Source organism: Dufourea novaeangliae, unplaced genomic scaffold (assembly GCF_001272555.1).
Source record: "Dufourea novaeangliae isolate 0120121106 unplaced genomic scaffold, ASM127255v1 scaffold67, whole genome shotgun sequence".
Lineage (NCBI taxonomy): Eukaryota > Metazoa > Arthropoda > Insecta > Hymenoptera > Halictidae > Dufourea > Dufourea novaeangliae.
In genome coordinates this window covers 774,874-790,053 of record NW_015373941.1, presented here as the reverse complement: position 1 = coordinate 790,053, position 15,180 = coordinate 774,874, and the positions used below count along the sequence as shown (strand labels likewise).

General features: G+C 41.2%; 4 protein-coding genes across 4 annotated transcripts; 2 read left to right on the top strand and 2 right to left on the bottom strand.

The window, feature by feature from the left end:
- Positions 1-100: 100 nt before the first annotated feature.
- Positions 101-2,779, top strand: LOC107185718 (potassium/sodium hyperpolarization-activated cyclic nucleotide-gated channel 1-like). The gene is made up of 9 exons (XM_015573471.1): positions 101-151; positions 267-505; positions 707-922; positions 1,018-1,180; positions 1,245-1,378; positions 1,444-1,631; positions 1,742-1,947; positions 2,054-2,263; positions 2,357-2,779. The coding sequence occupies exons 1-9, from the start codon at positions 101-103 to the stop codon at positions 2,666-2,668; spliced, it is 1,719 nt and encodes a 572-aa protein (XP_015428957.1). The 3' UTR covers positions 2,669-2,779.
- Positions 2,780-2,973: 194 nt separating this feature from the next.
- Positions 2,974-4,665, bottom strand: LOC107185721. Its single transcript, XM_015573474.1, has 2 exons — positions 4,635-4,665; positions 2,974-4,089 (listed from the first exon to the last, which is right to left on the bottom strand). Exon 2 carries the CDS (start codon positions 4,003-4,005, stop codon positions 2,974-2,976), a length of 1,032 nt encoding a protein of 343 aa, XP_015428960.1. The 5' UTR covers positions 4,006-4,089; positions 4,635-4,665.
- A 2,061-nt stretch (positions 4,666-6,726) lies between these two features.
- LOC107185719 (uncharacterized protein C14orf80 homolog) lies at positions 6,727-8,230 on the bottom strand. Its single transcript, XM_015573472.1, has 5 exons — positions 8,111-8,230; positions 7,915-7,999; positions 7,590-7,801; positions 7,176-7,517; positions 6,727-7,094 (listed from the first exon to the last, which is right to left on the bottom strand). Exons 1-5 carry the CDS (start codon positions 8,228-8,230, stop codon positions 6,756-6,758), a joined length of 1,098 nt encoding a protein of 365 aa, XP_015428958.1. The 3' UTR covers positions 6,727-6,755.
- A 1,108-nt stretch (positions 8,231-9,338) lies between these two features.
- On the top strand, positions 9,339-13,754 carry LOC107185720. The gene is made up of 6 exons (XM_015573473.1): positions 9,339-10,086; positions 11,977-12,298; positions 12,478-12,650; positions 12,722-12,781; positions 12,875-12,978; positions 13,055-13,754. Exons 1-6 carry the CDS (start codon positions 9,991-9,993, stop codon positions 13,308-13,310), a joined length of 1,011 nt encoding a protein of 336 aa, XP_015428959.1. The 5' UTR covers positions 9,339-9,990; the 3' UTR covers positions 13,311-13,754.
- The last annotated feature ends 1,426 nt before the right edge of the window (positions 13,755-15,180 follow it).

Genomic DNA, 15,180 nt, shown 5'->3' with positions numbered 1-15,180 from the left:
ATCGAATAATTTCAAGCAGAGATTAGTCCGTCGGTGGATAATTTATTGTTTGTTACCGGGTAATCGGTGTTTTTTTTCAAATCTGCGATCGTGATCAATCATGGATTTGATGGCTTACGTTCCCCACTTCTCGGAGGCGCCAAACGTCGAGGTACGTCGATTTTTGAGAGTTTTGTATATTGTCCGTTACTGGTTTCGGTGTAAATAAATGGCATAATGTTATATTGTTATATTAATCGAAAATTCCTTTCCTTTTTACACGACAGTCTACACCGGTGATCCAGCATGTTTGCGAGCAACCGAGCGAAGAGGACGAAGTGGAGAATGTGATGCCGGGAAATTCGATTGGCGCGCGACTGCAGCGTTGGTTCTTACGCAAACGGATTTTATCGCGAAAGCATCATTTGACGCACTGGAGTTTGAAAAGCACGACCGCGGTGAATTACGAGATCTCGCGACACGTGAAATCCCATCCCTATATGATTCATCCATTCAGTTCATTCTGGTTGATCGAATTTTACGAAACATCAGAGATGGGTAGAAATTCTTATATGTGACTTTGATTTGTTGATTCTTCTAAAGCCGCCGAGTGATATCTTGTCCGAGTGATATATTGAGTCTACCCATCTCTTCGAAACATTAACATATTTCTCTGTTCTCTTTTTCCCCTCCGCCAAATTGTTGTAACTGCGTGGCTATTTGACAGTATCTTCTGGGAATTATTTATGACGCTGTTCACGATCGTGGCCCTTCTGATCACACCAGTCTCGATCACGTTCTACTTCAATCATCAGGGTGACTGGCATCTGCTCAACGATGTGATGAACATCGTATTTTTTTGCGACATCATAGTATGGTTCTTCACGGGTTACTACGACTACCGGACGAAGGTTATAGTCCTCGATCCCAGGATAGTAGCGCTGTACGTTAATTCGATTGTAATCGTAATAACAGACCGAAGTCTATCGAGCAATCTTGTACAAAATCAACGAAAAGGGTTTTTCTGTTTCTACGCAGCAAGTACCTGAGGAAGTACTTCCTGGTAGATGTATTGACCGCGCCGCCGATAGGGCTAATCCAAATGGTTATGCCCAATATGACATGGTTTTGCACCACTCTGAACATGATGAAGTTCTTACGGATTCGAAACATAACCGTGTACTCCCATAGACTTCACGGCGTTAGTTTTCCTTCGAATGACGTTTTTACAAAGCTCGTCAATTACAATGGCTTCGATGTTTCAGGTGTACCGTATCAAGTATCAGTTGCACAAGATACTCGACACAAGCCTCATCGTGTTCATGACTATACATTGGGCCAGTTGCCTGGAGTATTATGTTCCCATGTCCGTCAACTATTTGGGCACTTTGAGCAACGAGTGAATACTGTTAATTATTTATCGCACTGTGGACATAATTTCTGCTGACAAATTTCCTCTTACAGATCCTGGATCAAATCGGAGTCTTTTCTGTCCAAGACCACGACCAGAGAACAATACATACTATGCATGAACCGCGCCGTAACCGCGTTATTACGTTCCGCCCACTATCTGGACATGAAAACGCCGGAAGATATTATATTAAACCTGATACTCACGGTAACCGGGTTCATTGGTTTCGTGTATGTATTAAGTAAGCACAGCTCGACTTATTGTACCAAAAAAAAAAAAAAACAGCAAACATTCTTTCATACAAGTATATATATATATATTATAAAGAATAACAAAACTGTCGTCTCGCAGCCCAATTCTCGGACCTGCTGACAACGTTTCATATAACGATCAAGCGTAACCTGAAGATCGTACAACAATTACAAGAATACATGCGGTACAAGGAGCTCCCGCAGGCGTTACAACGTCGTTTACTGGAGTACTACCATTACCGCAACAAAAAACGCTTCGAGAGGGACAAAAAGATCATCGAAGAGGTCTCGCCCTGCTTGAGGGAGGTACGGGGCTGTGGTCTAATCATAGATCGAACCGATCAATAATCACCGTTTTATAGTCGGTCGCCGTTGGAAGTCTAATGAAACTTCGAAAATCATCCGCTTCCAGGAGCTCATTTTACATAATTATCTGAGGCTGATCAGCAACGTAAAATTGTTTGAGTATCTGCCGGAAAGCGTGGTGGCGCAGCTGGCCAGCTCGGTGCGCTCCGAGATCTATATGCCCGGCGACAAGATCGTTAAAGCTGGTACACGTGGCGAATCCCTCTATTTTATTACCTCCGGCACGGTGGCGATCTACACATCAACAGGAAAAGAAGTAAACGTTATACTTGAACCGTATTGGGACATCCAATCGACCTTGCTTCGCCATCGTTCATTACATATTTCATTACCGGTACACCATTGGAAGATTTGCCATCTGGAGGACGGAAGTTACTTCGGGGAGATCGCCCTGGTGATGGAAACCGAGCTAAGAATAGCCACTGTGATCGCGGTGGAGACCTGCGAGATCTGCGTGTTGGATCGCGGCGACTTCCGGCGTTACATATCCCGATATCCGGACCTGTTGAATCGCTTGCAGAACGTTGCCCTCCAGAATCTGGAGAACAGCCCGATATTAGGGAAAACCCATGATCTGCACACCTCGCCCAGGCATCAATATATCAATATCAGTAGCATAAAGCGGATGAAGAAGACCGACAGGGACCGGGGAGAACTGTAGTTCTATCTTTCTTTGAATTGTCAGACAGCGTCATTCTTTAAAGTTAAATTTCTTACGTTTCTTCTCTATCTTATAGTGTTTCTCATAAACTAACGTTGTGGGGGTTAAGCAACTGCTGATTTCACTATGGAATCATTTTGTATGTGGAGACAAAAGGTCTTATGTTAGCTACTCGGTGCCTTAGTGTAGCTACTCTCACCAGATATTCTGCAAAAGGACCTGTGTATTGTTTCGTCAGAATGATCTCGAAACATCGGAATCTCCTACATCTGTATCGGAAATTCCTACTCTACACCCCACATGATCTAGCAACGATAGTCCCTCCGCCTATACGGGTTTCTGTAAGACTGTTGGTAAACCGACATGAGTCTCCAGTGCTCCGGGTAATCAGCGTCCCTTTGTCCTTTCATAACACTGAGGGGAGGAACCAGAGTATCGATAGAAAAGGACCTCCTAGCGAAAGGAGTCTTTGGTCTTGACACTGCCGTTCTCCTTTCCTGATCGTTCCCCCTTCTTTCGACACCTAACGCTAGCCCCACGGCGGACTTGGTCTGTCTAGGATCATCCTTAAAGTTTCTCTGCTCGCAGGCCACACATTTTCGGAAAGTAGCACTTCTGGTTCGTTCTTCCGGTCGATCCTTCTTCGAAATTTTCATCCCGTTCAGGTTCTTGCAGCTACAATCGTAACATGATCTTCTTTCATGATCATCGTTCTGGGAATGGCTTGGTCGATAGCAATCCTCGTTATTGCCACTGGAACGAATACAGTTGGGGGAGCTCAAGCTACGTTGTACCAACGTGAAAATTGCCGGAGCTTGTCCACCTTCCGAACCGTCGATATGAGTAGCTCTTGGTGACTCGTAGACAGGATCTACAGGGGTGTCCCAGCAAATCGCCAAGTCCATCTTCGTTTTTGGCTCTTTGCAGCCTAGGATTGATCTGTATTGTTTGGTCGATTTCCCCGCGATCTCGTCGGTTTCTTGACTACAACAGCTGCACCGTTTTCCGTCTAAATATCGTCGACAGGGTCTCTTCAGTGTGACGTTCTTGAACACGGAATCGTCAACTTTGTCGGGCAACGGCTGATGCTCCAGGTTCTCCGCGTGGAGCTTCTTCGCCATGGCAAAATGGTCGTAGCAGGAGGGTCGATCTTCTGTTGGCGGTTTTGGATGATCGTTCCTCTTCTGTGTGGCTGGATAGTCCGTGACGTGATTGGTCAAAGAAGGTACTCTTATGTTCCCGGAAACGTACTTGGGCTGGCAGCATTCGTGAGATTCGTTGGTTTCTGGACGGATCTTCATTCCTGGGCAGTGAGCGCAGCACTTCTGACTCTTCATAATTAGTGTTCGTTACTTTTTTCATAGATCTAAACTGATTGACAATTATCCGGCCCAACTAAACTGGATAATCTGAGACGAAGCCTGGAAAATGTTAAGGAATCGTAATCTTCTGCATATTTGTGTGTCACATTTGTAAAGCTTCTACACGGTGGCTCGTGTAACTAATTCCGCGCTTCGAACGCGACTGGAAGAATGCTGCTTCCCTGATCTCAGTTAACGGTTGTTTACTTGACAACGGGCTAGCTCGATACCAGGGTTCCATATAGTTATACAGAAACGGACTCTCGTGCGCCGGATAATTTTAGATATCGTGAAGCACAATGCGACTAATTCGGGGTCCCTGGATCTAACTGTTTAGGACACTAGTCAACGCGATCCAGGTTGACTGAAAATACATTCCTCTCGAGTAGAACTAATACAGTACCATTTAAATGACGTGGAATACGTATAACGTGTACATGATTCACTCGTTCCCGTACAAAAATAAAAAGACTCGATAGTGATTCCCCGAAACAGATTCACGCGAGACCACCGTTCGCAACGAGGAAACTTCTTAATGCAATTTACGGTTTTCTATATCGTTACACAATCACAGAGGGCAAGAACTGTGTGTTGGTAGCGCGTACCTTGAATCATTGATGAGCACGCAGAAAATACGGCGAACCTCTTTTATACACATCCTCCGCGCAGGATGAAAAATTTGGAGCGTCATGGTTCGGTGTCGTGTACAGAGGATAATGATACCTGTCGCTGATAACTAGGTAGCTTATGTGGTTCTAGAGATAGTTATTAACATCAAACTTTGTTCTAAAAGTCTTGCAGGTATCTTTACAGAAATTCTTAGATAAATTTTTTTGTCGAAAGATTTCAGCTTACTGATGCATATGATTTGTTCCAAAAATTACTCGTCGAATCGCTTAAATCGAAATACGACGGTGCCTTCTAAATACCTTTTCTTTGGATTTTCAACAGAATTTAACGTCGTCGTTTCGCTAATTCCACGAACGACTATTACACATTATTTATAGTATATCCAAGATCTCGCAAGGTTCTGTTGGAGCAATGCCATTCCCCTACCACTTCGTCGCACGCCAAGTTTCTATTACTCGAAGGATTAGAAGAGTGCCTTCAAGCATGCCTCGGGGAAGCACGTGGCAGTAGCACGCTCCTAATAGTTTTCCTTGCAGCAGTGACAATCTAGAATCTAGATTGTGATTGAAAAGTGATACAGTCAACCGATTGGTCTAACACAAAGTACTCTACGCATTGATCGAGTACAGTCTCTTTGCAACAAAGGAAAAAGAACCAAGCGTCGCATGCAGTTGTTCGGCGTGTTCTTTGAGATACCATCTAACGACTGTGAGAACAAGTGCGTTGAATGAAACGTGTAACATGGCACGGCCATAGGGCACGGCATACTTTTAATTAATGAAACGAACGGCCTTCACGGAACTGGTAAAACCAGTGTCGAAGGGGATCGTGACGTTACAACGGTGACATCACGAGCACGACCGTGAATCAGCTGCTAACTGTTAGACTTAGTAAATAGAGGGGTCGATCAATCTGCGACCAGCAGATCGGTTCCGTCTGACCACGGCGACGGTGGTGCGCGTGCGGGTGCACGAAGATTTCTATCGTCGTATACGCGACAGTACAAACGATGAGTGTTCGCATCTGAATTCAACAAGGGTAGACAATATAAACCGCAGACTATCCGTTCTCGCGACTGTAATGCAATTACGATCGTTCTGCGCGATAAACAAGAGGACTTATTGGTGAATCTTAATACTGTCTACTCTGATGTTGGACTTCCGGTATCGTGCATCATCTGTGCATCATGGGCGCTCCTTAGAAATCCTTGTGACCCACCTAAAAATACCAAACTCGAACGGTGAATCGTATAAAGAGACTGTACTGTAATTAACGAAGAATTAAAGAAACATGGATCGACTGAAAATGAACGGGGATGAAATTCTGTACATGGACGACATCAGGGATGAAGTGAACCATCCGTTAACGTCCAAAGAGCTGGAGGCCACCATCAGGCCACGATTGGGTTCCTTGTTAGAGACAGACAACACGAATAATCCTCGGCCAACGTCCGGACCAGAGATCAATGACCTCGAACCGGAGGGAAAACCACCGATCGGGTTCGATCATCGAGGGATAGACGATGGCCTACTGCCGGAAGCTCCTCGAACCCCGGATGTTCCGATATTTCCGGATGGCAGAACCCCGTTTTTCCCGGTACCTCCGCTTCAACCGATTCCCGACGTGAATATCTATCAGCATAAGAAAACGCTCGCTCAGGGAATGATGGATCTGGCTCTTCTGTCCGCCAATGCGAATCAACTGCGTTACGTTCTGCAGACAGACGGTGGACATCCGTACTATTACCCGTCGCTGGTCATGATAGGCGCCAGTTTATTCTTGCAAATCGCGGTGGGGATAGGTCTAATCTGGAACAGCAGATACAACGTGAAAGACACTGCCCAAATGTGCAAAGCCGAACGAGCAAATAATTGTACGGTTATCGGTATATTCCTGGTGACCATTCTTAACGTTTTTATCTCATCCTTCGGGGTGGTTGACCAAGTGACAACCATTCCAACGTGACCTCAGGAGATACTGGTACAACCTTGCGATAAGACTTCATTAATAGTATTCTGTATGTGTAAGTTTTATGTGTTCAATTGTACGGCATGATTTTTGTGCTCCTCTTTTTTTTTGTTATTTTCTTATAAACATTAAAGTTGGATACAGGAAGGAATCAAGCGTAGAAGTTTTTTCAGTTCTTCAGAGAGCTTCTCCTGCTTCTTGGTTAGATCTTTGGTTTCTTCATTTAATTCGACTTTGATCTCTGTCAACCAACTCTCCATTTCCTTGTTTCCCTTTTGAGCTCTCAGTAAACGCGACACGCATTCAGACTTGTGATTCTCGCGTGATGTGTTCCCTTTGGAAGGTAAAACTTGAAGCTTCTCCTGCATAATACGGTGTAACACAGAAATGAATTTTAAAATTTCATTCCAGTTTATTTGACTTGAACCCGAATTTAGAGACTTAGTGTGCTCTTGCACTACTGTTACCTGAAAATTGTTTTGACCATCATTGTATTATGCGTTTAAGTGTCTAATGTATAAAAGCAGCATGACGGTTCGTTAATTTACCATCCATTCAAAGAATATGTGTTCTTTTCTCATCCATTTCATATGAAGTTCCAGTAAACTTCCAATAGCAGATAATTTCTTTAAATATTTTTTATCTTCTTTGGATAATACATTGTTATTAGCAGTTGCAATACGTTTTATTAGAGCCAGTTCTGATACACTCAAATGAGGAAGACCACTAACATTACTACTTGCTGCATGAACTCTGCTTACTAAGTTAGCTCTTTCAGAAGTTAATTCAGAGATCTCTCTTATATTGTAATTTATTTTACCATTTAAATGTATTATGTTATTTACTTGAGAAATCGTTGTTTCTGGTACATTGTATTTTATTTCATTTTTCTGAAAAGTATATCAACTATAATATCTCTAAATTCATATCCCAACTTGTTTAATGTTCAGATTATATATTACTTCTGAATTATTCAAGTTTGAACATTCTTTTCCAAGAACACTGTTGGCCAGATTCATTTGAACTACAATATTCAGAGCATTTTGAGTTCCAAGAAGCCATGCAAATGCTAATAATAATTGTCTACTGCTTTCATCATTCTCGTTTGAAGCATACAACTCAATCCCGGGATATTGTAAATATGCAAAATACAACTTGGTAGCCAAAACAGTATCTAAAAATAGACTCAATTTGGAAATAGTATCAACCAGTATCAACCGAGATCAAAGAATACCACTTAAATCCCTATACTAAACGAATGTAAAACAAAGCATTAAAGAAGTTTACCATAACACTGAAAATCAACTTCAACCTGCTTTTCTCTAACAGCTTGATGACTTAAGACATTCAATGTTTTCCAGAATGTCGTGGTCTATTGTAAAAAGTAAATCATCGATTGAAATCCTTCCTTACATATTACGTATATAAATAGATACAAGAATGTTGCGTTTAGAGGTTATGTAACATTGTCTCAACTACTTACAACATTTTCAGCGGTGTTGTTAAATTTTGCTAGCCTGAAATACTCGGGTTTCATCCAGAGGTCGACTGACAAACTTAAATGCTGACATAGCAGGGACAAAACGCTTTTTATGTCGGACATTATCGCAATCGAAACCGAACTGACATTTCACGCACACAATTTTCAACTTAGCATCTCATTTTGCGCGCTTTTTTTTTGCGGTCTGTTCGATCAATTCAAGGTCGAACTACTTTCTCGACTAAACGCGGAATAAAGATTTGGTGAATGCAGATAAACATTCCTCGATCGAATAAGCTTCGGGCTCTCTTCTTAATCGAGACTTAATGAAAATTTTATGACGCTATTAACGGACCTCGGCCACCCGAGTATAAAGTACAAACATGTTAAGTAGAACAGTCTTAAATCGCTTTATAATTGTTTCGAGTTTCGACCTGATTCAGGATACCCTAAATGCAATTATTATCACCTGTGTAATTACGGTCGCGCGCTTTAACTAGGAAACCGGCAGGTATTCGGCATTGGTCACCAGCCCGGTGTCCCTGACACCTGTTAACCGACCGCAGGTTTCCTTTGTTTTCGGAAAGCTCGAGGCACCTAACAGTTCCGTAATATTAAACGATACCATTTTGGAGAACAATAGAAGGTACTTAGTTCATTGGCAGGTAGCACCAAGACACTTGTTAAACGGAACGTACTAGGTGACCAGTTTTAATCGTGTATATAAGCTGATGAGTTACAAAAACATGTATAGATTTTTTAATAATATAATTGATTAATAACTTCGATTTAATGTTCGAAGAATGTACACGTATTTGCATTTATTTAAACGTTATTATGTTGTTTTGCGTTGATAGTGGCATCACTTAAAAAATGTAAATTTTACAAGTGAAACATTTAATTCTAATTGACTAGTATCTGAATATATTGATCTCATTAATTATTTAAATTCATTTTGCTTTTGTACATATTTGGATGAATAGAAATTTCTTAGAATTCCTACTTTAAAGTACTATACGTGAGTTTATTTATGCAAAAACAAATAATTTTTTTAGTTGTGCCACTATCAAAGCGAAGCACGATTAGAATCACTATGGTGGAAAATTCGTCGATGCGTAAGAATGTTCATTTTCTTAATTTTACGGTTTTGGCTTCTAAATTTCCAATTCCCAGATAGCACATCACGCCTTGTATACGCTCATTTTACGGTTATTTTAAGTCTAAGGTGTTTTTAAGCCGTCTTCAAGGCGTCATGTTCTATCTGGGTATATTCTAATCTTCGTTCCACCTGATTGTTTCCAATGCTTTGGCCCGTGTCACTGTGATGAATTATCAATGATCTAAAGCTAAAATGGTACCCGCGGCGATTGTGTCCATTTTTACACCTGTTCGTCCACACGAAATGGTAATCCACCGGTGGTTCCGCCCCCGTCAGCCGTTCCCTGGGGCACAAAGCTACGTTTACGGGGGGGCCGTTAGTGTGACGGAAACCCCACCTGGTATATACGCAAGCGACAAGAACAGGTCAATCGCGTGCGATCAGTCGAACGTGCAGGATCGCCGAGCGATCCATCGACGATCGAGTGTCGCTTTTGTATCTTCTTGTCTCCGCAGTTCGCCGTGCAACACTCTGATAACGGTCGCTCCCGCGAGCCCGCTTCTTGTCCGCGCACGAAATCACTGGAGAAGAACGTTCCCGCCGTTTGGTTCTATCGTTAGGAACTGGTCGAGAAACGCGCAGGTTCCTCAGGCCCGTGACGTGTGGGAGACGACCGGCAGCAGAGAGACGCGAAAAAAATAGTGTTTCCCTTCTCGCGAAACGGTGAGAACACTCGCCACGGTTTCGTGTTTCGCACAGACTCCAAGGGACTAGTTCACGTCAGATGGATATGTTGTTGTTGGTTCGACAAGTGCACAAAATGGGACGAGGATTCGGCAGTCCGATTCTACCGCTCACCGAGCTTTGCCTTTTAATATTGGTAAGGAAGACACACACGGTTCGAGTATACGTGTTGTTGATCGAAATATTCCGATGACTGTGACAATTGGTGCCGATAGAAACAATGCCTCTCTTTAGTGATCGTGTTATTACCGCAGTTAGTGATCACGAAAAACGTTGTAAACATTGACTGGATTAATGGAGCGTATCCCAGACAGCACATGACGCCTTAAAGACGCCTATTTTAGGTCTAAGGCGCCTTTAAGCCGTCTTCAAGGCGTCATGTGACATCTGGGTATATATATATATAACACGTTTGTGTGACACAGTATGAATTTTTATGTGATCACCCACTATAGGGCACAAGTAGAATCACACATGAAGCATATTGAGGATTTGTTATATTTGATGGCTCGTTGAATGATACCGATCTGTTGTGTTTCGTTTATCCGCCCGGCATGCTTGAGGTTCCTGTAAACACTACGGATCCACGTCGAATAACAGTCGAAACTTGGCTGCACGATGTGGTCACGCGTTCATTCTCCTGTCCAGAGTTAACATACCCGGATTAAGCACCACGATCCAATTAAGAGATTAGAATAGTGATTCGGTAGATGCTTGGAACGTCTGGGCGAAGTCATGAGTGCCTTTAACGTTACACGGTAGAGCAGAGAGTCTGCAATTAGCAGCCGGTTATATTTACGTAACCCGAGATCTGTTATCGTCTCGTGTAACTGTATATAGTGCTGACAGGGTGAACTTGTGTCAAAGTCGAACAGTTAATTTTAGGCGTTTTATCAACGAGTTTCGTAAATCTACACGAAAGCGTTACTTAATTGTCACTTGAATCTGAATTTTAAAGAAATCAATGTTCCGAACTTGACTACATTCGACAAGAACTTGCATGATATTACACTAGTGGACAGTAAAATCAAAACACAATTAATGGGAAACGCTGTTTCATTGCTTCTATTGTAGCGAAATGACAATCGTGGGTTTTTTAAGCTTTGGTTTTCCGAATATAATTTCCGTTTGGCTGACGTTAACGTTTCGGGGAAGTCAATAATATTTCTCTTGAAAATAATATCAATAGAAGTCTTCTTTGTGTCTATCTCGGAGATAGTATCTCCCTCAAAAGTCTCGAAAGACGATCCAGTTATCAAACCACGGCAATATGTTTATATGTTAAACTGAATCTTATTTTCTTTTTTCAACCAGACTGCCTTCGTGTTTACCATGCACTGTCCGTGATTTTCTGTGCGTTATTTTGTAGTCAAGAATTCGCAACGTATCCTCGGCAACTTTGAACGATACATTGTGCATCGTTTAAAGTTTAAAACATACTTTAACCCAAAGGTTCTCAATCATTTTCGAAATTAGATTCAATTCCAGAGGATCATAATTAAATGATATCTTCTATGCATTTGTAGCATATAAATGTTTAATTTTCCGTTAGAATTATTCGATGAAAATCAATTTACTAATGTGAAATAATCTAATGTGAATATATAGATACGATTGAGAATCCTAGTGCCACAGGATAAATTAAATATGCTAGGATCAATTATTCTTTAAATAGCCAAGTATATACTTGCGTACGCGTTTATTTGGATTTGCATTTAAGCGATGTATTCGACAGTGAGACAGGAAAAAGGAAGACCTTTCGATTCTTTAAAATTGATAATACGAACTCTAGGCACGTTGTGCAAGAACTATTAATAATCGCGTCGATGATCGTAGATAAAGGATAAATCTCTGATCTGCGTAAGTATGCACTAGGCACTTATAACGGTACTTCGACATGTTCTCGAAGAATATTAGAAACACACAGTACTCACGTTTACGCGCTGGCATGGTTCTTCTAGTTCGTCCACACAATTTTAATGTAAAAGTCACAAGTCCCGATTAACACCGACTGCTTTACTTTCAGATTGCACAGAATGTTCACGCGTATCCGTACCAAGCCGACGGGATCGAGGACGCTGACCAGTTTCTTGACACTGTAAAGGAATCACAGACGACCGTGAATTTTGTAGGACCGTTTCCCGAAATTTCGCGAAAATTCGGAACCGATCGTGCACGAAGAAACGAACCGGGGATACTCGTTGGAGAACCTTTCGAGGACGATGAGCCACGCGAACCCGAGGAACGGTTCGACAACAATGGCCGATTGAACGGAAGGGTCCGCAGGGGTGCTCCAGACACGCCTACGAAAACCTTGGGCAGAGGTTTTACAGGCCACTCAATAGAAGGTATGATTGTTTTGATTGGCAAATAAAAGTACCCGTTTCAAAAGCTCCGAAATCGATACAGTCACCCCATAAACGTAAACACATTCCGTATTCGTATCCTGGATTCATCGAATGTTTGTCTTTCGTAAATTTTTATCGTCTCACTAATATGGTAATACATCGAAAATTTTCATCAACAGATACTGAAAATGCGCAGCTAGATGGTAAGATCGTGTTTCCTGAAGACTTTGATCGGGTGCCCGTTTGCAAAGGGTCCACGTATTGCGAGAAGGTAGACTCCTATCCTGAGAACATAGTAACCAACGCGATCCAACAAAACGAGAGCCTTAGGTACTTGGCAGGTGTAGACGTGGTAAGTATCATTTCGTTGGAACAATTTCAGTGCCCCTTGACCCCTCTCTCATATGACCCACATTTTTCTAGGTGTCCGACATAGCGCAGAGGATCGACGTGATGGACGACGTGCCCCTTTGTGTATCTTCCGTACGTATATTGTGCTTTATCTGTTGATCCTGAAAGCAAATATTTGTTAATCGAAACAGTGTAATAGTATGAATAAATTCTGTACCATTTAAGGAGCAAGTTATATTTCCTCAAACGGCCGAGAACAAGGACAATCAATGGAAGTACATTGCAAATCAAGAGAACTTCAAGCAGGGTGTACGAATTGAAAAGTGCAAGTGGGTATCATTTGAACATGACCAGAGAAAATGTTTCCCTGTGGTATTTGATTTGTAATTTCGAAATCGTTTGCAGCAAAGAGAACACTAGGTGCAGCGTGATCGGTGGTCCCGGCGAGGGCTACAAAACCAGCTGCAGACAGAAGTACGTTTACAGACAACTCGCGGCAGTATTGTCGGATGGCACGGTGATCCCGGATACGTTCAAGTTTCCATCGAGCTGCTGCTGCCACGTAACGTTCATCGGAAGTCCCCTGACGAGATTGGGTGTCACGAGCATCGGGGAAGAGAGAAGTCACGCGACACCGGCAAAGACGCGCAGGAGGAAATGAACGTTTCGGAGCCGCGTAACAAGAGGAAGCACGAATGTGTAGTTCTGTTAAAGAACGAAATCTCTTTGACTCTCAGAGAGACTCTGGACAAATATGCATTTAGAGCACATTTACATTGTTAATAGCGGAATGCATTCCATAGATTGGAGTACGAATTATTATTATAAGATTCTTGGAAACGCACAAGAATCGAGATGTCTGAAACATGTACGCATCGATACTGAGTGCAAGCTGATTTGTAAATACCGAGATCGCGTTTTTTCTTTTTTTTTTTGGCAAGCTATCCTAATTCTTTTGTAAATATCGAGATCTCTTTTCTATTATTTAGCTCACAGACTCTACTACTGGGCGGCTGTATCCGTTTACCAATTTATGCGTCGGTTTTTGATACAACAATACATATATATATATATATATATACAAGAATATATATAAAAAAAAAATATATATATATATATGTAAAACGAATATGCGTGGTGGAATGGTCTATCAGCTTAGCTGGTGACGACAAAGATGAAAAAAGAAAGACTCGCAGGCGTTTCTTCGTTCATCCATGACCAATGGATAACTTAAAATATAATTACAGAAGCAGCATGGCTGTCGGTGTACGTATATGGTGTGTTTAACATTGAAGTACAATTTTAAAGAGATGATTTATTTACGTATACGATTGCTGACTGCACAGAATATTCTTTCTGAAGCGAATATTTTTTGTTTTTTTCATGGTTACATGTCTTTCAACGCGTTTAATTGAATGATTTTAAAGGGAAGTTTCATACAGAATATTTTGTGCAAAAGGGACGAAGCGAGTCTCTGTAGAAGACATGGATCTGTATCATGTGATATTATGTGATATTACAGTCATTGAGATCGACGTAGTGACGTTTAGCTTATGAAATATCATTTCTTTTGTATCTAATCTCATCGATAATAAGTATTCTTCCATTGAGCAGAAGAAACGGTAATAAATAAATGCATTACGGAGCATTTAAAGTAATGTTAATATATTCATTATTGGTGGCACGAGACGCACAAATATTTTGCTTTTAAATAATAGATGAATAATTTTCTGTATATATTTGTCATTTATGGAAAAATATAATTTAAGGAAGATAAAAGCAACTGGTTAATAATGTTTTCCCTTATAACAGAAAATATAGTTATTTCCATAATACTAGGAGGAACTGTGCGATAAAGCTTAATTTCCAAGTACACAAATTTATTCTTACATATTAAATACAATACTTAGAGCCTACGTTTTATCTTTTATTTCGACGCACTTTTTTGTTCATTAAAAGTTTATACGGTATGATTTTCGTTTATAATGCTGTTCGTCAGAATACCAGAAGTGTAAATAAATATTTATGATGTGTACAGAAGTCGATCAGAAATAGGGGGTGTAAATATATTTTCATAAATTTATCTAATATATTTTTAGACTTATAGTGGTCCAGGATTTAAATTAGATTCTAGAGAATCCTTTGCAGATTCGTTCCCCCTTTTTGCTTTTACGTTTGACACTGGTCCATGGCTATACCTTTGGAAGATCACAATTTGTACGATTAAAATACAACAAACAATGGCTAGCATAATTCACGACTTGTGGTAGAATGATTATAGACTAGGCAAAATACGTATAAATTATTTTTCCCTCGGTTTTTTTTTTTCGACACATCTAAGTTCCAAATATTACCTAATGTAGGTTTATACACCCTATTCAGGGGTGAAATACAGAAGTAGGAAAAATGGGCCGTGCTTTGTGAACGTAGACGTTCATCGTATATACGCTAAAATATTTATCCATTAGTCGGCACAGGTGAACCATGCAAAATACATTCTTCCTTCGTTTTCTTTTTACAAAAGCACTACA

Bases quoted from the DNA above. Each gene is read 5' to 3' on its own strand.
- LOC107185718 (XM_015573471.1), top strand. From the start codon at position 101: ATGGATTTGATGGCTTACGTTCCCCACTTCTCGGAGGCGCCAAACGTC. The intron at 152-266 runs GTACGTCGATTT...TTTACACGACAG, and splicing joins CGGAGGCGCCAAACGTCGAG to TCTACACCGGTGATCCAGCA. The intron at 1,632-1,741 runs GTAAGCACAGCT...GTCGTCTCGCAG, and splicing joins TGGTTTCGTGTATGTATTAA to CCCAATTCTCGGACCTGCTG.
- LOC107185721 (XM_015573474.1), bottom strand. From the start codon at position 4,005: ATGAAGAGTCAGAAGTGCTGCGCTCACTGCCCAGGAATGAAGATCCGT.
- LOC107185719 (XM_015573472.1), bottom strand. From the start codon at position 8,230: ATGTCCGACATAAAAAGCGTTTTGTCCCTGCTATGTCAGCATTTAAGT. The intron at 7,518-7,589 runs GTAATATATAAT...TATACTTTTCAG, and splicing joins CAAACTTGAATAATTCAGAA to AAAAATGAAATAAAATACAA. The intron at 7,095-7,175 runs GTAAATTAACGA...AACAATTTTCAG, and splicing joins ACATATTCTTTGAATGGATG to GTAACAGTAGTGCAAGAGCA.
- LOC107185720 (XM_015573473.1), top strand. From the start codon at position 9,991: ATGGATATGTTGTTGTTGGTTCGACAAGTGCACAAAATGGGACGAGGA. The intron at 10,087-11,976 runs GTAAGGAAGACA...CTTTACTTTCAG, and splicing joins AGCTTTGCCTTTTAATATTG to ATTGCACAGAATGTTCACGC. The intron at 12,299-12,477 runs GTATGATTGTTT...TTTCATCAACAG, and splicing joins TACAGGCCACTCAATAGAAG to ATACTGAAAATGCGCAGCTA.